Genomic DNA, 23,943 nt, shown 5'->3' on the forward strand with positions numbered 1-23,943 from the left:
GGAAGTGTGGAGCAACTTGGAGCAAACCCCTGAGCCCTGTGTGATCTACCCATCCAACCGGGTGTAAATCAGGAGTAACTCCACAGGGTTTGATTCCTCTCTCACTCACTCTGGTGTAAATCAGGAGTAACCCCTGTGGAGCTAGTGGCAGTTACACTGGTCTCAGTAAGAGAAGCACCAGACCCAAGCCCTGATCTCTTTAGACTCATAAGCATCACATCACTGACCTCACGGAAGGAACGAGGATCCGATACGTGTTTAAACACCCCCAAACCACTGGGATGGGTTCTCTAGGGAGGTGGTGGAATCTCCTTCCTTAGAGGTTTCTAAGGTCAGGCTTGACAAAGCCCTGGCTGGGATGATTTAGTTGGGGTTGGACTAAATACCTCCTGAGGTCCCTTCCAACCCTGATCTTCTAGGATTCTATGAATCCTTAGTGAGTCCCAGGCCCATTTTCAAATCCAAAGGCCATGAGGAGGGCCAGATGGGCTCCCTGCTGGCATCAGATCATAGAATCATAGAATATCAGGGTTGGAAGGACCTCAGGAGGTCATCTAGTCCAACCCCCTGCTCAAAGCAGGACCAATCCCCCAATTTTTGCCCCAGATCCCTAAATAGCCCCCTCAAGGATTGAACTCACAACCCTGGGTTTAGCAGGCCAATGCTCAAACCTCTGAGCTATCCCTCCCAGCCAGGAGAGGCAGCCTGGCAACCAGCTGTGCCCTCTGCTGCCTCCTTGACTCACCCTTTCTGTCATGGTCCCCTCCGGCTGTGGGGCCCGGATCTTCTGGCTTCCCCTGTCACTGCTACTGGAAGTGGGGCTGGTTGAGTCTGCTGCCCGGCAGCCCAACGAGGTTTCAGTCCCCAAATGGCTGGGGAACGAACCCCTACCCCAAGGGACTACGCTGCATCTCCAGGGCCCTGCTTTTCATGCATGCATGACAGTAGACCTCTTGGCCAACACCTTGAACCAGGGATCTCCAGAGCTAAAAGCAGCAGCTGTCACAGCTTGAGCTAAACAGCCCAGACGTCCTGCTTGAGGGCTGTAACAGACTCACATCCCCTGTGGAGAGGGGGACCTGTAACACATTCACTGGGGGTCACACATGCACTGACCCTAACTCCTTTCTCCGTCTCCAGGCTGCAGGGAGACAGGGAGAAGAGTGAATTCTCCCAGGAGGAGCGCGTGTGTGAGGAACCGACCAGCCCTGCAGACGGGCCTGAGCTGGGCTTCCCAGGCTTGGGTGAGTCAAGCTAGGATTCACTCCTCTGGGGACTGGGGTCGGGGGCAGCACGTGGGACCTGAGCAAACGGCTCCGTCACCGGGCGAGGAGGCTGGGAAGGAAGGAGCCAGCAGCTGTATTTTAGGGTAACGGACTGACCAATAGCTGGCTCGGCCGAATCTGGCCCTCGGCAAGGCCTGGTTGAACACTGAGATTGCTGCACTCGGTGGCCAGGGACAGCGGGATGCGGCTGGTCTGCTCTTGCGGCGTAATGAGAGACACCGGGTAATTAGCTCAAAAGGAGGCAGGCCATCAGCGCGCCATTCCCTGCGGCTGTGTGCCGGGTCTGCTGGGGCACTCAAGGAGCTCTGGCAGCAGGCCGTGCTGGGGAGCGCTCGTCGTTGCCTGGGGATGCTACAGCAGAGCTGATGTACTCACACCGGTTGTGCTAAGTGGTTTTTCTGACCCGGTCCAGATGTCAGTGGGGTTTCTACAGGGGCCTGGGGTCTAGGTCTGCCACGGGGGGAGAGGCTGCAGGGAGCCCTGCTGGGCCTTTGTGACCAGGATGGGCTGCAGCCAGGCTCCAGGGCCTGATCCTCCACCAGTGCAGAATGAATGTAAAACGCTGCCAAGCCAGCAGGGTAGCTGGTATGACCAATGCCCACGGTGCTGGGGAAGGGACAGTCCGGTCCTGAATGCCAGGGGCAGGGAGCGTTCGCACCAGTAGGCGCTCTACAGGGCCATATCCATGTCCCTTGCCTCTTCAGCACCTGCTAGCGGCTGGGGGAAGACGTGCAAGCTAGGTCTGACCCTGCCGCCATAGCTGTCAATGACAAAACTTGTGCTGGCCTCAGTGGGAGTTGGAACGTCACCTAGAGCCATGCTTCCTGCTTCTGTCTCATACCGGGGAAAGGCTCCTGTGATTGCTGCTGGTCTGTGCCCCTCTGCGCTCCCCACAGTGCCGCTGGATTTACTCCGGTGTAAAGCCGGACAGGAATCTGGCCCTGCAATTCCAGTGCGTCACATCAGTTCCACTCATAGTCAGGGAACTGATCAGCCCCTCCAGAGCTAGCTACCTCCTCTGTCTTTCGCTCACGTCCATTTCACTCCCGCCCTGAGTTACCACCACGCGGCCTGAGGTGGCTGCCAGACCGTTTGTCGGTGGGGAGGAGGTCTGCCCAGCCACCCCAGGCCAGGCGGCGTATTTACCACGCCCTTTGATCGTGGGGGCAGGAAAGATGGTTTGCACTGGTTGAAATCTGCCCCAGACTTGGACCCCACCCAGTCTGAACAGGAGAGTTTGGTTCATTTTTTCAATAATGGTGCAGGGGCTCAAGGCTTCTGGGTTTCAGCCAGTGACAGCTGTGAAATGACTGCTCGCTTGCCAGCCCATTTGAGCCGGCAGTGCTGGATTTCTGGGTAAACCTGAACTCGTCAGATGTGTGGCCCGATCTCAAGACCAAAGGGGTTTGGGCATGTTCAGAAAAGGATCAGAACCCTGGGGCCCTGCCCTGACCTGAACCATTTGGGGTGGAAAGGTCCAACCCTGCTGGCGTAGAGTGTTTGAACATTAGGGTGGAGCGGCCTTATCTCCCAGAAGGAGGGAATAGGAATTGAGGAGATGCTGCCCCCGACCCAGGTTTGGGCCCTGAATATAAGCATGCTTTTATCTCTGGGTACCCATCCCTTGGGAGAATCTAATCAGAAATCAGAGTCATGCTTCTGAGTTGGGCTCCCCCACTGGTCTGATCTCAGAAGCCATGTGATGTAGGGGACTGAACTCATGGCTGGAAACTGCAGGACTTCTAATCCCAGCTCTGTCACTGACCATTGTGTGACCTTGAACAAGTCACAGCTCCTCTCTGTGCCTCTGTTTACCCTTTTGCAGAATATGGGACTATGGCAGGCATTAGCAGAGGTGGCACTATTACACATATCCTCCAAGTAATTTTTCTGAATGTGCGAGTAAGTTTTTAGTGTTGGAAGAAATGCTAGTGTTATTACTTTTAGGTTGGTCAAGGTTCTGCGTACAGGGAGCTACGTGAGTGGCAGGAAACTTTTTCTCTGTCATGGACTCTGTTTGGAGTCAATTCGTGAGGCTCCTTGGGAACTGGTCATTATTGCTGGGCTGAGATTCCTGGAAGAAGGGATTGCTCTCCATGCTGTTTGACCCCCTCTGTTCCAGGACTGGTGTTTGTGTGAATAAAGCAAGACACACTTAGGAGATACTCAGACTCTGCATCACTGATCTCTCCTCTACTGGGAAGCTGACCTGTGGGGCCCCAGAACACTGCCCACTGCTCAGCTGAGGAGTGACACTGGGGTGAGAGCGGGATAGTGATGTTAGAAAGAGGCCCTGATATTATTATTTCTAATTAATAATTTCTATTATTTATTATTTCTAAGGACCCCAACTGAGGCACCATGGTGCAGAGCACTATACAGACAAATAGTACACAGGCAGCCGCTGCCCCAGGGAGCTCACAATGCAGGATTTAGACAGTACCAAGAGAAGGAACAAACAAGACCAACCTTGCAGGAGTATGTGTGGGGTAGTATAAAGCCCGCAGTATCTGAAACCCCGTCTCCTCCTAGCACTGCAGCTGCAGTGCAAGCAGAAGAGGCCCTCAACCTGGAATCCCTCTTGATTTAAACAGAAAGGGGAAGCTGGCAGGCTGTTTGTGAGAGCCCCTTAACTCTGCCCCTCACGTCCTCTTTTGCAAGCCATCCAGATGTGCTGGAAGGTGCTTCATTTTCCTGAGGCACATGGGGAAGGAGTGGCTAGGCATGGAGCTTTGGAGGCGTGCATTGGTGGGCAGCTATAAGCAGCCAATGCAGGGAGAGGCAGGTTATTATGGAGCAGATATTCGATAGACTCTACTCCCAGTCGGGCACAGAAAGAAGTGGCCAGCTTTTTTGAGTGCTGGTGAAAATCTAGCCAATCAGGTGTAAATCAAGAGTAACTCCACAGGGTTTGATTCTGGCCTTTAGCTGGGTGCCTAAACGGGCATTGAGGGAGTCTAAAAATGAGGGCCTGGTTGCAGGAGGTGAGCGCTTGGCACTGTGACCCTGCACGCACAATGGACAATGGTGCTGACATTTATAATGCCTGGCTGAATCTTGTAAATGTGCCCAGAGCAGAGCAGTAGCATCCAGCACTCTGCAGTGTTATCCACCCAACGTGTTAAATAGCCATGATATTTCTACCAAAGGTCCGCTGAGAATATCCATCCATCCACCCACCCACCCGCCGCTCAGCATACTTTGTCTGTGCTCTTCTGTTGTTTGCAGTGTTGCTGGAGCTATGTTGGGCCCAGGATATTAGAGAGACGAGGTGGGTGAGGTAATAAGTTTTATTGGACCAACTTCTGTCGGTGAAAGAGACACTTTCGAGTCACACCGAGCTCTGTGTAAACTTGGAAACTCATCTCTTTCACCAAGGGAAGTTGGTCCAATAAAACGTATTACCTCACTCCCTTATCTCTCTATTTTCCTAGCTCCTTGGCTACATATCTGTCTGTCTGTCTGCCTGTCCTGCTAGCTGTTAGTATCGTCTTTGTCTGTCTGCCGTTCTCTTCCTGTCTGTCCTCCTAGATCTTAGTATACTGGTCTTCCCAGCTATCCGGCAGGGTTACCTGACTGAAGTGGCCTCCTCATAGAAATGTACAGGGTGGAGGCATCGATCTGTGACCTTGTTTGCTTTCATGATAGGAACTGGGCTCCATTATACCATCAGTTCTGGGAAACTCCTTCTGTCTCTCTAGGAGCCTGGTAAGGAGTGTGGCTCTTTGGCTAAAGGGACTGTGAATGGGGCCTTCGGACAGAATCCGCCTACTCTGGGTTTGTGCCCAAACTCACCCTGCTCCCTGAGACTGGCTCTGTTAACAAGGTACCTCCCACTAGCATGGCTCCAGCCTCTCTCCCCAGGTGTGGCTGATTTCCTGGAGATGCTGCCTTGGGATGCCCCAGCCCCAGGAATGAAGGGGAGTGGGGGGTTAATGTTTCAGCAGCCCTGACTGTGCTTGGTTCCAAGAGACTCCTGCAAGGTGCTGAATGGCCTCCACATCCAACGATGCCAATCATAGAATCATAGAATATCAGGGTTGGAAGGGATTTCAGGAGATCATCTAGTCCAACCCCCTGCTCAAAGCAGGACCAACCCCAACTAAATCATCCCAGCCAGGGCTTTGTCAAGTCTGACCTTAAAAACCTCAAAGGAAGGAGATTCCACCACCTCCCTAGGTAACCCATTCCAGTGCTTCACCACCCTTCTAATATCCAACCTAAACCTCCCTCACTGCAACTTGAGACCATTACTCCTCGTTCTGTCATCTGCTACCACTGAGAACAGTCTAGATCCATCCTCTTTGGAACCCCCTTTCAGGTAGTTGAAAGCAGCTATCAAATCCCCCCTCATTCTTCTCTTACGCAGACTAAACAATCCCAGTTCCCTCAGCCTCTCCTCATAAGTCATGTGTTCCAGTCCCCTAATCATTTTTGTTGCCCTCCACTGGACGCTTTCCAATTTTTCCACATCCTTCTTGTAGTGGGGGGCCCAAAACTGGACACAGTACTCCAGATGAGGCCTCACCAGTGCCGAATAGAGGGGAATGATCACATCCCTCAATCTGCTGGCAATGCCCCTACTTATACAGCCCAAGTGCCGTTAGCCTTCTTGGCAACAAGGGCACACTGCTGACTCATATCCAGCTTCTCGTCCACTGTAACCCCAAGGTCCTTTTCTGCAGAACTGCTGCCGAGCCATTCGGTCCCTAGTCTGTAGCGGTGCATGGGATTCTTCTGTCCTAAGTGCAGGACTCTGCACTTGTCCTTGTTGAACCTCATCAGATTTCTTTTGGCCCAATCCTCTAATTTGTCTAGGGCCCCCTGTATCCTATCCCTACCCTCCAGTGTATCTACCTCTCCTCCCAGTTTAGTGTCATCTGCAAACTTGCTGAGGGTGCAATCCACACCATCCTCCAGATCATTAATGAAGATATTGAACAAAACCAGCCCCAGGACCAACTCTTGGGGCAGTCCGCTTGATACCAGTTGCCAACTAGACATGGAGCCATTGATCACTACCCGTTGAGCCCGACGATATAGCCAGCTTTCTATCCACCTTATAGTCCATTCATCCAGCCCATACTTCTTTAACTTGCTGGCAAGAATACTGTGGGAGACCGTATCAAAAACTTTGCAAGGAACAACACGTCCACCGCTTTCCCCTCATCCACAGAGCCAGTTATCTCATCATAGAAGGCAACTAGATTAGTCAGGCATGACTTGCCCTTGGTGAATCCATTCTGACTGTTCCTGATCACTTTCCTCTCCTCTAAGTGCTTCAGAATTGATTCCTTGAGGACCTGCTCCATGATTTTTCCAGGGACTGAGGTGAGGCTGACTGGCCTGTAGTTCCCAGGATCCTCCTTCTTCCCTTTTTTAAAGATGGGCACGACATTACCCTTTTTCCAGTCGTCCGGGACCTCCCCCGATTGCCATGAGTTTTCAAAGATAACGGCCAATGGCTCTGCAATCACATCCGCCAACTCCTTTAGCACTCTCGGATGCAGCACATCCGGCCCCATGGACTTGTGCTCGTCCAGCTTTTCTAAATAGTCCCGAACCACTTCTTTCTCCACAGAGGGCTAGTCACCTCCTCCCCATGCTGTGCTGCCCAGCGCAGCAGTCTGGGAGCTGTCCTTGTTCGTGAAGACAGAGGCAAAAAAAGCATTGAGTACATTAGCTTTTTCCACATCCTCTGTCACTAGGTTGCCTCCCCCATTCAGTAAGGGGCCCACACTTCCCTTGACTTTCTTCTTGTTGCTAAATACCTGAAGAAACCCTTCTTGTTACTCTTAACATCTCTTGCTAGCTGCAACTCCAAGTGCGATTTGGCCTTCCTGATTTCACTCCTGCATGCCTGGAGAGGAGGGTGCTGTGCAGCTGCCAGGATCGGGCTCTTACACTGAGCTTGCCCCCTGGTTATCAGCTGGATGGGTTGGACAGTGTCCAGTCAGTCCCATAACCCTGCTTCCAGCTCCAATGCAACGAGGGACAATGGGATCGGCTGAACCTTACCCCTCTTGGAAAGATGGTCCACGGTGTTTCAGAGGAGAACTCTGCAGCTCCAAGCAAAGCTGGGCAGGTGCTGCTCCTTGGCAGGCAGAGAGCAGGGCTCTGCTCCTGACTCCCCAACTGATTCAACGTGTGACCTTGAGCAAACCGCTTTCCCTCTTCCTGCCTCAGTTTCCCCAGCTGTCACATGGGAGCCCGTGATACTGATCCCTCTGTAAATCTCTGTGAGGTCCTTGGGCTCAGCATGTGCTGGGAGCAGGGAGAAGAGTGGGTGAGGGTCAGGCTGGCCGTTTCAGTTCTGGAAACCCCAAAGGAAGCATTTGGAGAGGAGCCGGGTCAGAGATAGCACTAGGCAGTGGGGGTTCTGGCAAGCGGGCTCTAGCGTTGCACTGATCTGCTTCAGTAGCCCAGAGCTCTGAGTGCTTAACACCAGGAGGAAAAGCTGGTGTCGGGTGTGCTCAAGCTAGCTGGGTTGCTCTGGGCATCTCATTCATATGGACGACTGGAGAATAGGCAAGGCCACACCTTGTGGCCAGCTAAAGCAAGGCAACCATTCTCAGGGTGGCCCCTATGTACAATATAGAGACACGCTGAAGTCAAACTTGAAAGCCTCTCAGGTTCACCCGAGCGACTGGGAAGCGCCAGCCCACAACGCAGCAAGGTGGCGGCAGATTTGTCCCGTGGCCCTGGCCCGCTTTGAAGCAAGGCGCCTTACCGCTTGGTGTGAAGAAAGTGAACCGTGCAAAGCCAGGAAAGCGCAGCCTGCGATGGTGGTGGGTGAACAGGCCTGGCCTGCGTGTAACCGCGCTGGCGGTTCTCGCACTGGTCTGATGCGTGAGAGACGTGAGACTCCATCATCATCCTCGCCACTCGGGCAACGAGCCTGTGCCACCACCCGCGCTGCGATGGCCGCACGGCTACTTTGAGTGCGCTCGCTGGAGCGGGGCCCGCGCGTCTGCCTGCCCGCGCTGGGACCAGCTGCACTGTAGACATCCCCTTGGTAGTCAGAGGAGAGCTTGTGCTCTTCCCTATTGCAGTAGGGAAGAGCCATATACCCTGCCATGAGCGTGCCAAGATTCAGGCTAGGGCCCCACAACATCTCTTCAATCCCTGGCTAACAACTGAGCCCCCAGTGGCGGCTTGGCCAGCCAGGTCATTGCAAGCACGGGCATTCCCCTGCCGGGCTACACAGCACCTGCCCAGTAGCTGGTCACTTGGAGACAGGTTTCTTCCATCCCTGGACGCTGAAGGTTGGATTCTCAGATGAGGAGAATGATGGGAGGGAAAGTAGCTCTAAGCTGGCCAGCAACAAGAACAGAAACTAGAGCAACCTAAGGGCTGCTCTAAATTCTGCTGGCTGCCCCAGAGAGCACTGGGCTGACGCAGAGCACTGGAGTGCTGTGTGCTCTATCCCTCCCCACCACACCATGCACATACACTAGCCTATAGCCAAGCCAGCATGGGTGGGGTGAACGGCCAGGCTGGTGGGGTTAAGGAATGTCCAGTCCTGCTAGCATGCAGAATGGGCCGAGGAGCAGCAGTGAAGGGAACTCCTGGAAAGCAGGTGCCATTCAGTGCCGGAATTAGCCACAGCTGGGCCAAGCACGTGAATCCACATCAGAGCCTAGAGAAAGAGGGGCCAGCTCACACAGTGTAAGAGGATTACAGCCCCATTAGGGGATTCTGCCCTAATTTGCCTGCATGGCCATGAAGCGAATGGGGGATAGTGATCGGCTCAGTGGATGCAGCCCAGACACCGCTGCAGTGGAGATTAAATACAGAGAATCACTCTTGTTTGCATATGGGTACGTTTCCCCTAAGCTGGCCCTAAGAAGCTCATGCCCCATGTCTGGCTCTAGGGGCAAATCCTGAGGCTGTCATCCAGGTCAAACTCTCACTGACTTCCCTGGGGCTTAGCCTAGTAAGGCCTGGGAGGGAATGCAAGAATCAGGGGGTGTGGATTTGTGAGAGAGAATGACAAGGTGTCGGATTGCCATGGATTTGTGGTATCTTATTACTCACCAATAGAGCTGGTCAAATCCTGCAAAGCCCATGTGCACAACTGGGCATTCAAGTTCTAATCAGCTGTTCAGTGCAGACAGGGCCGTGCCCCTTCCCTCTTTGCTGTTCGCAAACAGCTGTGCAAGGTGGGTTTTGTTTGGCTGCATGTCGAAGAGCCGACTGCTGTTTGGGTGCCCCTCCCCGTGGCCCCAAGGGCCCCCACTCTGTGCTCGTCAGCATTTGTTATTCTCCTGTTTAAAAAAGTGTTGCTCAGCCAATCAGGGAGCAGAAGCCATAACCTTGGGACTTAAATGGCCAAGCACCTACGGGCATGGTGCCTGCCAGCAGGGGGTGCACTTTAAGGAAAACCCCGGCACTGCTAAAGTTGCTGCTCCCTCATCAAGGAGCAGCTGGGCTGTTTGTGACTCTGGTTCCCTCCTGGTTCTGTGGCTTCTCTCTGCTGCGAGTCTCTGCAATCGCCAAGCTGTGGGAAGCTTGTTCCACGTGAAGCACCTGGCCCGCCCCATCCCTGCCTCACTCCTTACTGTTGCTGGGTGACTGACCAGCTGTGAGCTAGGACGTGTTCGCTCAGCTCCGTCACTTCCTTAGTCCGACCAAGGTTGGAGGGCCTTGAATACATGTGACGGCCACCACCCCAGGGACTGAACCAGAGACCCCTAGAGCTAAAGTCTTGAGCTGTTACCACTCTTTTGCTCTATGCTGTAACAATTCCCATCCGCTGCAGCTCAGTCACGGGGACACCCAGAATGAACACATCCCCTTGGGTCACATGGGTGCCTTTGAGGTGCCTGGCATGTGGTTCTGCCTCTGGAAAACCCACATCTACCTGGCCATTCACTTCTGGTGTATTATGTGCCACTTTCCTGCCCTCGCCCGTCTGACCCTCTGTTCCAGAAATGGCTGCTTGGCTCGGGGGATCCTCCCCTGCCCACAATGATTAGGTCACCAACATCCAGCCGATCAGGCAATGGGGCTAAAGTAACTAAGGGAGTTGTGTGGCAAGGCATAGACTTCTAACAGGTCATCAGCTTAGCCTGGGTCTCCAGTCTGATTTCTTCAAGGACTGGGAGTGCCCTGAGTTCTGATCCTGTCTCTGCCACTGACTGGGTCTGTGACTTTGAGCAAGCTGAGTTCCCTCTGCGAGCCTCACTTTCCCCATTTGTAACATGACACCCCGCTTTATGATCTACAGCTGGGAAGCCCCATGTCAAAGTTAAGGATTGGTCCCCATTGCCCCCCTCCAGCCCTCAATTCTGCAACTCCTCCAGAAGAATCCCAGATACTCCCTCTCAGTCAAAGTGCTTTAGAATCTGGGCACCTGGTCCTGCCCCACGGACATTGCTGAGATTGGTGGCAGGACTACAACTGACTCACCACTGCACTTGTGGGGCGGTGAGAGGCCTTTAAGGGACATGGAGCCTTTAAGGGCCGGACCTGACAGAATCATGGCTTTCAAGGCCAGAAGGGACCATTCTGATCATCCAGTCTGACCTCCTGTATAGCACAGGCCAGAGAATTTCATCCAGCTACTTCTGCACAGAGAGAGCATGGGTTTTTAAGGCGTTGGCTTAAAGAGCCTCTCTGTGCCTCAGTTTCCCCTTCCCTTCACCTCCCTTGCCCATTTAGACTGTAAGCTCTTTGGGGCAGGTGCTGTGTCTCTGCAGGGTCTGGCCCAATGGGCTCTGGTCCTGTCCCTGCCTTTCTGCTGTCTCTCGGTCCTTATGGCCACGTGAGGCTGGGAGCCCATTGTGGGCAAATCCCAGAGCCAGCAGGGCCCAGCTGTTCCCAGCCCTCAGCCTGCCTGGGAAAATAGAAACCCCTCTCTTCCAGCTGCAGCCCACCTCCAGGTGCTAGGGAGGGTGTTTAATTCACCGAGCCCGTGTGAAAATGACAGCCTCTTTCTGGGAACGGCTCCTCCTGGCCCCTCAGCCTCATGGGTGTAATGCTATCCGGCCTGGCGGAGCTCTGAGTTCAGGCTGAGAGCGCAGATTTGTCATGGGGCCTGCTCAGGAGGCAGCGGTGGCATGGGAACCGAACGAAGGGACACAGGCTCGCAATGCTGGAGCAGCTCCGACATTGACAGCAGTGCTCTCTGCCCCCAGTGGATCAGCAGACCCCTGGCTCGCCAGGGCTGTCACTCCAGTCCCATGCTCAAGCATCTAACGCCCTTAGATCTCTGCACGTCAGCAGCCCTTCTGAGCTGGGATTCGGCAATGTCCATTAGAACCGCACTCAGCTGTGGTGCTTAGAGTGAAAAATAGACCCCCCAGATCCTGGGGCTCCTGCTGGGGGAGGGGATTTATCTTGCTGGGGTGATGTGGGGCCGTTTCTTTCCCATCACAAGCTCTCCCCACAGGTAAACTTCTCCTTGCTCTGATTTAGCACAGTTGCTGGGCCATTGCATGGGAGGGGGGGAGGTTACAAACCCATTCCAGCATGGCCAAGTGGTGAGGGTGCTCAACTGGGGTATGGGAGACCTATACCCCTGCTTTGCCTGACTCAGAGTAGGGGCTTGCACTTGGGTCCGCCAAGTTCTCTAACCACTAAGCTTTTGAAGCTGTTCTACTTGGTATAAATAATTAAATCTATTCAGTGGCTTACAGAGACACTGATGCTCTAGCCTAGTGGTTAGGGCACTCACATGGGAGACCCAGGTTCAAGTGCCTACTCTGAACTTGGCACTGCCAGGATTTGAACCTGGGTCTTGGTGAGTGCCCTCACCGCTGGGCTTTTGGCTATACTGGGGTGGGTCGGTCTCTCTCTGGCTTTGACCAGAAATTCCATCCTGTATCTGAGGAAACTTTCATCGAATTGGAGACATTTCTGTGAAAAGGTTCAGTTTGGACAACTCAGCATTTCCCACCCCTTCCGAGCAGCTCCATTTAACAATCTTCAAAAGGCAATCAGTGCAGGCGAGACCAGTGATGATGTCCTGTAGGCCATCCCCAACCATCTCCATGTCCCGTCAGCCTCCCCACCTCATACCCACCACCTCCCGCACTCTGGCCCTCCACAAAATAAGGAGATTTAGGGTCAAATTTTCAGAAGTGCCTAAATGACTCATTTCCAAAGGGATCCAGATGCCTGGAGAGGCAAAGATTTTCAAAAGCCTTTAAGCAGGTTCAGTGCCTAAATCCCATTGGCTATGCTGATCCCAGTGCTTTGCTGGGAGATGGTAAAGCCCCTTAGCAAGTCACATCCTGCTGCAGCCAAGATTAAACTCCCCTTGCCAGCCCCTTTGCTGTTAAATGGAAAGAAGAATACAGCAACATTGTCTCTTTCCTCCTCTAATGACTTGATTGGATTCCAGCAATCTATTATACATGCTCAAGCGCTGGGCATCGCTCGGTTTCTCCTGTCTTCCCCTCCTTTCAGTTTTTCTTTGAGCTCCAGGAATGACCCATTGCTAGAAGGATGCAGAGAGAGAGAGCAGAGAATTTAATGTTGCAAGCGAGACACAGCCAATGGGCTCCCCGTACAGCGTTATATCCGGGTTGAGGGTCACTGGGAGAAAATCACTGGTGAATTAATCTCCTCCATGCACAAGCCACTGTGTGCAGTATTTGCTTGGCATCTTCGGCCCCTTCCAATCTGATGGTTGATTCCACGTTTACAAAGTCATTCTTCAATGAACCATTCACAGACATTTATTCCAGCTCATTGTATTTTGCAGGCTCTGTGCTGCCAGTGATACAGTGAGAGGTTGGAGGGGGGAGAGGGAGGGAAATCTAGTTACCTCATTTCTTAGAGGAATAATCAGACCCCCCCCCAAAAAAAATCCCTTTGCAAATTGGTCTTACAAATGCTCCAGATCTCTCTGGGTTGTTATTTTATTGACCAATACTGGGATGGCTGTTGCCACGGCAGCAAGGAGCTGGCTCTGCCGTGGAGGATGGTGGGATACTCCGGGGATGTGCAGAGAATATAAAAAGAAAGGGAGAGACGAGAAAAGGGAGAGGTTCATTTAGGGAGCGTCTGAAACTTCTCTAGCTGAAATGGTTCTTTAAAGGGACAGAACTCAGTCTAAGTCCCAATGGAAGTCCTATTACAGACCTCTCGTTTTTGAGGCACGACAGGTCCCTTCGGTGAGCTGGTCTGGACAGTGTTCATATTACAGGGCGTCAGGGGACACAGGTGCCTGTCTGACATGGACTCAGCCCATGCAGCCACATTTTCAAAGCGGGCCTCTGATTTTTGGGAGCCTCAGTTTTGGGGTGCCTCAGGTTGGGCCCCCCCAAAAAGGGAGATGTACAAAATCAGCTAAAGTGATGATGGCCCATTTGCAAATGATTGACTTGAGACCTATTGGTAGCAAATTAGCAGGTGAGCATGCAAATATGGTGAAAGCAAGAAGCGGGCCTCACAGACTGGCCTTGGCTTATTTGCCTTAGCCTGGTGTGAACTACTGATGCTCCTCTTGGATGCTCTGCCAGTAAGCATCCTGCAGTACGGTTTGCAAAAGTAATAAACTTTCCAGCTAAGGACACCACCCTACTGGACCGTCACTGCTGTGCTGAGCAATGAGGCGGGGCTGCTGGGTTTTGGGTGTGCGAGTTATAGGGGGACCGGATTAGCGAGATGCAAATGAGCCTGCTAGACCCTGCTCTGGGATTCAAGTCTGCACAGCTGGATTTGGGGCTGTCAGCCGAGGAAGAGACAGCTCAGGTGCTGGATTTTTGGCATCAACTTTTCGCTTTCTATTCTGATTCTTTGACAATTATGGCTGCATAGGGCAGGCTTGGCTCGGGTGCAAAAGGTCCATAGCGTTTTACTAGTTTCCCCACAAGCGCCCTGGGCAGGGGGGTCCCTAAAACAGTCTCAGCAAGCCCCTTAGGCGGTGCCTTTTGTCCTAAATTCTATGACTCTGGGAATCACAAGCAGCCCAGCCTGGGTCAATCATACTTTTCTAGTTATCCAACGAAAAAATAGTCCCAAAACAAATGCACTAGTCCTGGGTTAGGCCTACTCCTTCAGCAGGGCTCTGACAGTCTGCAAAAGTCCTGGGCTATCCCTATTCAGGGAGCAAAGAATAGGCGGTCTGTTCTCCTCTGGGTCAGCCAACAACTGATCTGGCCCTCCATTATCTGACAGAGAGTGCAGGTGTAGCGGGGAGGGGCTGAGTCAGCCACAGCAGCTTGGTCACCCTCTCCAGCTTGGTGCAGGGTTGGGTACCCCATCCCAGCAGCTAATTGTTAGTTTGTGTCTAGCCCATTGATACAGCGGCTGCCACAGACAATCAATACAGATAAAGTGCCTGGCTGTGTGAAGCTGCTAATTAAGGGATATGGGCGTCCCAAATTAATGGGAATTGGGCATCCAAATCCCCTAGGCATCTGACAGTCTCATCCTAGAGTCAACCAAAAAGTGTTGCAGCTAATAGGGGGAAATTCTGTCTTAGACCTTGTCCTGACAGATAAAGAGGGGCTCATCACAGACCTGAACGTTAATGGTAGCTCAAGTTTCAGAGGAGCAGCCGTGTCAGTCTGTATCCGCAGAAAGAACAGGAGGACTTGTGGCACCTTGGAGACTGACACATTTATTTGAGCATCAGCTTTTGTGAGCTACAGCTCACTTCATCGGATGCATGCAGTGGAAAATACAGTGGGAGGATTTATATACACAGAGAACATGAAACAATGGGTGTTACCATACACACTGTAAGGAGAGTGATCAGGTAAGGTGAGCTATTACCAGCAGGAGAGTGGGGGGAGGAGGGGAACCTTTTGTAGTGATAATCAAGTGGGCCATTTCCAGCAGTTGACAAGAACGTGTGACGAACGGGGATGGGGGGTGGGGAGGAATAAACATGGGGAAATAGTTTTACTTTGTGTAATGACCCATCCACTCCCAGTCTTTATTATTTTTCCCCCATGTTTATTCCCCCTCCCCCACACTGTTCCTCACACTTTCTTGTCAACTGCTGGAAATGGCCCACCTTGATTATCACTACAAAAGGGTCCGTCCCCCCCCCCCAGCTCTCCTGCTGGTAATAGCTCACCTTACCTGATCACTCTCATTACAGTGTGTATGGTAACACCCATTGTTTCATGTTCTCTGTGTATATAAATCTCCCCACTATATTTTCCACTGCATGCATCCGATGAAGTGAGCTGTAGCTCATGAAAGCTTATGCTCAAATAAATTTGTTAGTCTCTAAGGTGCCACAAGTCCTCCTTTTCTTTTTAATGGTAGCTTAGTTACAAGTGATCATGACTTGATCACATTTATCATGTGCAAGCAGAATAAAGTCCAGACTGGTAATCTATTTATCTATCTATCTATAGATATATATACACACCCGGTGCTTTAATAGGGACAATTTCACAGAGCTGAAAACAATTATGAGTCAAATCAGCTAAAAGGAAGAATATAACCAGAAGAATGTGAATGATCATTGGGACTCATTTCAAAACCAGATGCCCAAAAAAGCCCACAATTATAGGATTAATCCCATAACCTAGGAAGCAGGCTGTGCTAGTTAATAAAAACAACTTGGTTGGTTTAGAGGGGAATTGAAGGCAGCTATATATAAAACAAATGGAAGAAGAGTGAAGTTGACAGTAATTAATATAAATCAGAAGTTAGGAATTGTAGAAAATTGATAAGGGAAGCCAGGGGGCACAAGGCAAAATCTATGGACAGCAGTGTTGAGAACAAAAAGAATCCTGACAGTGTTATTGGTCCATTACTAGATGGTAAATGATTACTAAATGGTAGAATGATCAATAATAGTGCAGAAAGGGTGTTCAATAAATATTTCTGTTCTGTTTGGGGAAAAACAGGTAATGTGGTCTCATCATGTGATGATAACACTCCTTCCATTCCACTAGTATCTCTGGAGGATGTTAAACAGAAGCTACTGAAGACAGACATTTTAAAATTAGCAGATCCAGATAATTTGCATCCAAGAGTTTAAAAAGAGTTGGCTGAGGAACTCATTGGACAGTTAATGTTGATTTTCAGTAAGTCTTGCAGCACTGGAGAAGTTCCAGAAGACTGAAAGAAATTTAATTGTGTTCTAATTTTTAAAAGGGTAGATGGGATGACCCGGATAATAGTAGTTCTGTCAGCCTGACATCGATCCAGGGCAGGATAATGGAGTGGTTAATGTGGGACTCAATTAATAATGAACTAAAGGAGGATAATATAATTAATGCAAATCAACGTGAGTTTATGAAAAACAGATCCTGTCAAACTAACTTGATATCTTTTTTGATGAGATTACAAGTTTGGTTGATAAAGGTAATAGTGTTGATGTAATATGCTTAGATTTCTGTAAGGTCTATGACTTGGTAGTGCACAACATTTTGATTGAAAAGGTAGAACAATATAACATTAAATGGATTAAAAACTGGGTAACGGGTAGGTTTCAACTTGTAACTGGAAATGGGGACTCGTCATCAAGTAGATGTGTTTCCAGTGGGATCCTGCAGGGGTCAGTTCTTGGCCCTTTGCTATTTAACATCTTTATCAATGACATGGAAGAAAACATAAAATCATTATTTATAAAGTTTGCAGATGACACAAAAATTGGGGGAGTGTTAAATAATGAAGAGGACAGGTCACTGATTCAGAGTGATCTGGATCGCTTGGTAAATTGGGTGCAAACAAGCAATATATGTTTTATTATGGCCAAATGTCAATGTATACCTCTAGGACCAAAGAACGCAGGCCGTACTTTCAGGATGGGGGACTCTACCCTGGGAAGCAGTGACTCGGAAACAGATTTGGGGGTGATGGTGGATAATCAGCTGAACAGGAGCTCCCAGTGTGATGCTGTGACCAAAAGAGCAAATGCCACCCTGGGATGCACAGGAATCTCAAATAGGAGCAGAGAAGTTATTTTACCTATTTGGCACTGGTGTGACCATTGCTGGAAGGCTGTGTCCGTTTCTGGTGCCCACAATTCAAGGAGGATGTTGATAAAGTGGAGAAGGTTCAGAGGAGAGCCATGGCAATGATTAAAGAATTAGAAAACCTGCCTTTTAGTGATAGACTCCAGGAGCTCAATCTATTTAGCATAACTAAGAGAATGCAAAGGGGTGACTTGATCACAGTTTATAAGTATCTACATGGGGAGCAAATATTCAATAATGGGCTCCTCAGTCTAACAGAGGAAGGTCTAACACAATCCAATGGCTGGAAGTTGACTGGAAATAAGGTGTAAATTGTTAACAGGGAGGGTAATTAACCACTGGAACAATTTGTGACAAAGTGGGACTGTTCTTAATGTTTCCTCTGAATAGTGTGGGGGTGCCTCAGTATCCCCTAGGCAGTGCTTAAGTATCTAGGTGGTGGGGTAAGGGTGTATGATCATTGCAGAGCCCTAGAGGGCAGGTGTGTGCAGGGGTCTGGACGCAGAGGATGGCCAACACCCTGTTTCCTGGCAACTGATGGCCTGGGCCCTTCTCCCCTGCAAGGTGAGAGCTAAAGGGTTGGAGAACAAAGGAATCAGGTGACCTCCTGGCCCAGGAAAGGGACAAAGCCCAGAGGAGGAGGGGCTGGAGAGAGTTTTCAGTTTGGGGCTGGCTGGGACATGGAGTGAAGGGCAGACGTGGTTGTCTGGCTCCCTGCCCCCCAAAATGGACCCAGCTGAGGGATCCTGTTCTTTTCACCTACAAGCTCTGTTTTAGATCATGTTCCTGTCGTTTAATAGACCTCTGTTTTACTGGCTGGCTGAGAGTCACATCTGACTGCGAAGTTGGGGGGCAGGACCCTCTGGCTTCCCCAGGACCCCGCCTGAGCGGACTCGCTGTGGGAAGCGCAGGGAGGGGCAGAGGATGCTGAATGCTCCGAGGTCAGACCCAGGAAGGTGGAAGCCGGGTGAGCTTTGTGTCCTGAAGACAGTCTGCTCCCAGAGAGGAGACTTCCCCAGAGTCCTGACTGGCTTCATGGGGAGCAGCTCCAGAGCATCGCCCAGGGACTCCGTGACACAATTTACCAAGGGTCGTGGTGGATTCTCCATCACTGGCAATTTTTAAATCAAAACAAGAATGATTCTGGGGAAGTTCTGTGGCCTGTGTCATTGCTTCCCCAAGGAGATCTGCTCCCCAACTTGTCTCAGTCCCTGTTTCCTGTGATTCCCAGTGTCTAAGGGCCTGATCTTCCCGTCACAGGGAGTTTTGCCTAAGAAGGGACTGCAGAATTGGGTCCCAAGGAGCTTTGGTCTGTCTGCAGGAGTTTTCGCTGCTTTTCCAAGTCTCCTCCCTCTCCCTTATCTCTATAGCATAGTAATGTGCCCTAATGCAATATATTTCATTGGTTGCCATGGAATCCTGTGTGAGGTCACCACATAGAATTAATTCCCCCCTCCTAAGGGAAGGGTAATTAACAAAAAATGATGATAACCAGAACCCACTTCCCCCTTTGCCCTTAATTCCCTTGGAATATTAGAGATGGGCAGACAGATTCACGCAGACCCACCTTCCACAGGGGTGTCAGAGGCTGCTGGAGTCTTGTGAGTCTGGCTCCTTGCTTTGGCCTGCCTGCTGCCAGGATTTTGCCTTTGATCCCAGAGGTGCCACACCTGCACCCGCAGCTCTCAGGGCCCAGTGTGGCACTGCAGTGATAGGGATCTGATCCAGTTGGAGTCGTTCCATTGACTTCAATGCGCTTTGGCTCTGATCGGAGGTGCCCGTCTTCAGCTGGCTCGCTGCTTTCACGTCCCCTGAGCAGGTGCCCGCAGGTAGCCATGTGGGGGCCGGGGAGCTGGACGTGCTGTCTGGAGCTCTGAGGCCAGCTGAGTCACTCTCAAACACGTGGTATGGCAGCTAGCGTGGGAGACTGGGCAGGCAGGATTCCTGGGTTCTCTTTCTGACTCTTCCACCTACTCTAACTGTGTAAGTTGGAGCAAGTTGTGTCACCTCCTTTCCCCCATGCCACAAAATGGGTTTAATGATCCCCACCTTCCAGACAGTGGGGTCAGGACTCTGAGACCTGTAGAGAGCTGCTGGGGGACTCCTGAGGACAGGGCAGCAGGTAGGACCAGTGCAGAGATGGTGACAGGCAGGCACTAAGCATGGCCCCTGGGGAGATGAGCCTGCCCCTCATGGGGCGTACCTACAGGGTCAGGCAGATTGGGCAGCGCTGAGGATGGAGAGCCGTGGTGATAAAGTGGAGCAGATACCACAGGGACAGGTGCTGTATAAAAACAGATGGAAATTATGAGCACACTGCGCCGATCCAGCCTGTCTCCTGAACTCCATCCCGCAGTGCGGGGCTTGGCATGTAGGAACTGCCCCAGAGCCCCTGCTCCCCGCATTGTGGGATAGGAGACACTGACTGTGCCGGCAGGACAGCTGTAAGGTGTGCTATGGGTTCGGTTCAACCCAGTGCTGAGGGCTGGGCCCCCTCCTTCCTTCCCGCTGACCCCCAGGGAACAGAGGGTGATTAGCTCCTTGCACCATCCAGCTCCACACATGTGGACATGCCAGAGTAGCCTTGCTTTCCAGGCGTCCTAGACTGCTGCAAGGACAAACCACTCCATGATCCTGCAGCAACCGGGCCTGGGCACAGGGAAGGTCTCTGGGCCCCTCAGGCTTCTGGTTGGACATTCCCTCGAAACTTTCCCAAACCTACAGGAGCTGGGACCTCAGTACAGAGCCTCTGCAGGGTCATCGCTGTGACTAAGTGGGCCAGATATTGGAGGGTGGGGTGGACCATGGGGAGGCTCCAAGTCATTGTCTGTCCATGTGAAGTGAACAGGCCTGCTCCGTGTTATCTTGGCTGGGTTTGGAGCAGGCTTGACTGGCCACAACCCAGCCCCGCAATGAGTCAGGAGCAGAGCCGAGAGGTAACTTCCTCCAATAGGCATTTGCTCTTGGGATGTCTGCTGACTTCCAGGGGGCCCCAGTCCTCACGGCCTTTGCTTTGTGTTCCTGGGCTGGGCCTCTGCCTTCCCTTCAGCACCCATGGGTGTCTCTGCTTCTCCTCACTGCCCATGGGTGTCTCTGCTTCCCCTCAGCACCCATGGGTGTCTCTGCTTCCCCTCAGCACCCATGGGTGTCTCTGCTTCCCCTCAGCACCCATGGGTGTCTCTGCTTCTCCTCAGTACCCATGGGAGTCCCGGCTTCTCACTGCCCATGGGTGTCTCTGCTTCTCCTCAGTACCCATGGGTGTCTCTGCTTCCCCTCAGCACCCATGGGTGGCTCTGCTTCCCCTCAGTACCCATGGGAGTCCCAGCTTCTCACTGCCCACAGGTATCTCTGCTTCTCATCAGCACCCATGGGTGTCTCTGCTTCTCCTCAGCACCCACGGGTGGCTCTGCTTCTTCTCATCACCCATGGGTGGCTCTGCTTCTCCTCAGTACCCACGGGCGGCTTTGCTTCTCCTCACTGCCCACGCGTGGCTCTGCTTCTCCTCAGCAACCACGGGTGGCTCCAGTTCTCAGCTCCCACAGGTGGCCACTTCTCCTCATCATTGCTTGGTGGCTTGGCTTCTCCTCAGCCCACGCAGGAGTCTCCTCTTCCCCTCAGTGTCCGCAGGCAGCTCTGCCTCTCTGGAGCACCCATGGACAGCTCTGCTTCCCCTCAGCACCCACGCGGCATCCCCTTCCTGTCCACTGAATCCGGCTTTTCTTTATACAGTCCTGAGCTAGCCCTAGTGAGAGGGCCTGGGTATTTCTGTGTGGGCAGCCTGAGCAGACGCTTCCCACCCCATTGCCTATTTGCCACCCTAACCCTGGTGCTGCCCTTTCCTCAGCCCCTTCAGCAGCGTCTCTGCTCCCAGCCCCCAGCACCAAGGGCACAGAAATTCCAAACCCCGCTCTTTAGGGGGGTGCTGGCTTCAAGCCCTGTGTGCCAGGACATCCTGGTAAAGGGGCACTGGGGTCAGGACTCCATCCTGGCCTCTGACACACTGTGCTGCCACACGGGGAAAGTCACCGAATAGCTTTGTGACTCAGTTTCCCCCCCCCCCCCCCGTACGGGGATAATGATAGGCCCTGCCTCACAGGGCTACTGAGCGCTTTGAGAGAACACAGTCAGGCTGCTGCTTTTGAACCCTGTTTCCCGGCCCTGCTCCTTTGAGACCCAGGGGATGGGGCGAGCAGCCCCCCAAGAAGGGGTCTGGAAGAAGGCTTTTTCCTGGCTGCCTTCTGTGGATCTGGGAGTGGCCGGCCCATGCCACCCCCGAGCCCCGGCTGCGCCCCCCACTCACACGTGGAGCGAAAGCCTTGGAACCGCTGGGGGAGCCGGGACACGCCCGGGGCCCGACGGAGCGGGGCTCAGGGTTGGCCCCTCGCTTCCTTCCGAGCGCATCCTACTGGGGAGCACAGTGCCCTGGACAGGGGGTGGCAGAGGCGCACGTGGGGCCAGGCTCCCCAGGCGATGGCGCAGGAGGCCGCCCCTGGGTGCAGCAGACCCTTTGCAAGCCGGCCGTGCGCTCCGGCTGCCCGTGGGAACGCAGGCGACCCAGGGCAGGGACCGCGGAGGGCTGACGGGAGGGGTGTGTGGGTTGAAGCCACCCCTCGCTTTTGCGGGGAGAAGGGCGAGGCGGGGCGCTGGCTCCTCCTGGGCTCTTTAGGGAACCAGCCCGCATCCGCCCCCCAACCCCCGCCAGCCCTGCGCACACCCGGGCGCGCAGCCTCCCCTCCCCGTGCGCTGGAAATAGAAGGCGGCCCTACCCGCCTCCCCTCCCCTGGCTGGCTGAGCATCGCAGGCAGGCGGCGGAGGGGGAGGGCCCTTCTGCCGGGTCTCAGTCTGCCGGCGGCGCGGCGCAGCGCGGAGGGGCTGCAGCGGAGCGCGCTGGGCTGGGCTGGGCTGGGCTGGGCACCCCCGTGGTCTCACCGCCTCTCTCTCTCTCTTCTCTCCCCGCTCCGTGCTCCCCTTCCCCCCCAGCAGCCGGCGTGTTAAATGGTTTCAGCGCAGGCGGGATGCTTGGCACCAACCTCAAAAGCCTGGAGCTCAGCGGCGAGGGGCCGGAGGAGCTGAAGGGCTACCGGAAAGGGGCCGAGGGCAAGGGCGGCGGCGGCGGCATGATGCCCAAGCGGCCCAAAGCGCCCGGGGCGCACGAGCTGCGGGTCTTCAAGTCGGGCAGCGTGGAGAGCCGGCTGCCGCCCGGCCCCAGCCTGCGCAAGCAGAAGTCCCTCACCAACCTGGCCTTCCTCACCGACGCCGAGAAGAAGATGCAGCTCTACGAGCCCCGCTGGAGCGACGACATGGCCAAGGCGGCCAAGGGGGGCGGGCGCGGGGGGCTGAAAGCCAAGGAAGCCCCGCTCATGTCCAAGAGCCTCTCCAAGTCGGAGCACTCCCTCTTCCAAGCCAGGCTCGCCCCCGGCCTGGCCAAGCCGCCGCTGGCCCCGCTCCCGTCCAGCCTCGGCAAGCCCAGCCGCATCCCCCGCGGGCCCTACGCGGAGGTGAAGCCCCTGAGCACGGCGCCCGAGGCCGGCGGAGTGGAGGACAGCAAATCCGACGACGAGATCCTCTCCAGCAAAGCCAAGGGCCGGGAGAAGCCGCAGCAGCAGCCGGCGCCGGCGCCCGGCCCGGCGGGGAAGGGGCAGGAGGAGCGAGCCTACCTGAAGGTGGACCCGGAGCTCGTGGTGACGGTGCTGGGGGACCTGGAGCAGCTGCTCTTCAGCCAGATGCTGGGTGAGTCCCGTCCCCGCGCCCCCCACCCGTTACCGGCGGCGAGTTCAACTCCGGAGCCGGATCCGCTGGGCCAGGAGGGAATGAATGAATAGGGCCGGGGGAGGGGGCAGAAACCCGGCCCCCTGCCCCCCTTGAATCCAGGGGCCCGCGGTTGAAAGCGAAGGCGAGTTTGGGGGGAACATCCTCTCTTATCTGGGGGGGGGCTTGGTATCGGCATTTGGGTCCCGTTTAGGCTGCGATCAAAGGGACTGGCGGAGGGTAAGGAGTGAACAGTGCCTAGAGCAAATGCTGCGTCCCGGAGGAGCTACTCTCTTCTCCTAGGTTTCTCCTTCCTTTATTCTGCAAGGCGCCGGCACACTGGGGCTCTTTACGTGGCTTTTTCCCCCTGGGTATTTGTCAGTGTTTCCTTGAGGTTCTACCTTAAAAAGCCCCCCCTTCCCCCCCACACACACTCACTTTGTCTCCGGAGAACAATGCTTGCTTTGGCAAAGCGAGCCTTTCCTAGCCCGAGAGAAATCCCCTGGCTTGGCGGGGCCGTGCGAGCCAGAACAGGGAGCGGGGGAAGGGGCAAGGGAGGAGAGAGCAAACCCCCCCCCCCCACACACACACAAGGAACAGAGATGTGGGGGATAGACAAGCACCGCTTTCCTGGGCATCCTTGTGATTGTCTTGGCTGGTGGAACTGACAAGGGGAAGGGGGAGGTGTGAGCTACAGACATCAGCCGGAGGCTGCAAGCTGGGCTGGGGGGGGTGGCTGGGTGTGTAAGGGTGTGCATGTCATGATTATCTCAGCTGTGTCATTGATATGGGGAAGGGATAGGTGTGAGGTGTCAGACATCAGCCAGAGACCACAAGCCAGGCTGGTGTGGGGGGGGCGGGGGGAGTGATGTGCATGTCATGATATGACTGACGTGGGGAAGAGAGAGCTGAGAGATGTCAGACATCAGCCAGAGACCACAAGCTGGGCTGGTGTGTGTGTGTGTCAGAGTGTGCATCTGTGTCAGGGCGCTGGGGGGGGGGAGCTGGAATGTGAC

General features: G+C 53.7%; 1 protein-coding gene across 6 annotated transcripts in view; it reads left to right on the plus strand.

Moving 5' to 3' along the window:
• Positions 1 to 23,943, plus strand: part of NAV1 (neuron navigator 1) — a 288,785-nt gene that overhangs the window by 89,709 nt on the left and 175,133 nt on the right. For 3 of the 6 annotated variants that reach the window (XM_074936235.1, XM_074936234.1, XM_074936233.1), the window contains exon 3: positions 1,141 to 1,244. In XM_074936235.1, the coding sequence (XP_074792336.1) occupies positions 1,141 to 1,244 (104 nt within the window). Of the gene's footprint in view, positions 1 to 1,140; positions 1,245 to 22,115; positions 22,910 to 23,943 lie in introns of those variants that run through there. The other 3 variants (XM_074936239.1, XM_074936237.1, XM_074936236.1) reach the window with 3 other exon arrangements.

Source organism: Natator depressus, chromosome 21, assembly GCF_965152275.1.
Source record: "Natator depressus isolate rNatDep1 chromosome 21, rNatDep2.hap1, whole genome shotgun sequence".
Classification (NCBI taxonomy): Eukaryota; Metazoa; Chordata; order Testudines; family Cheloniidae; genus Natator; species Natator depressus.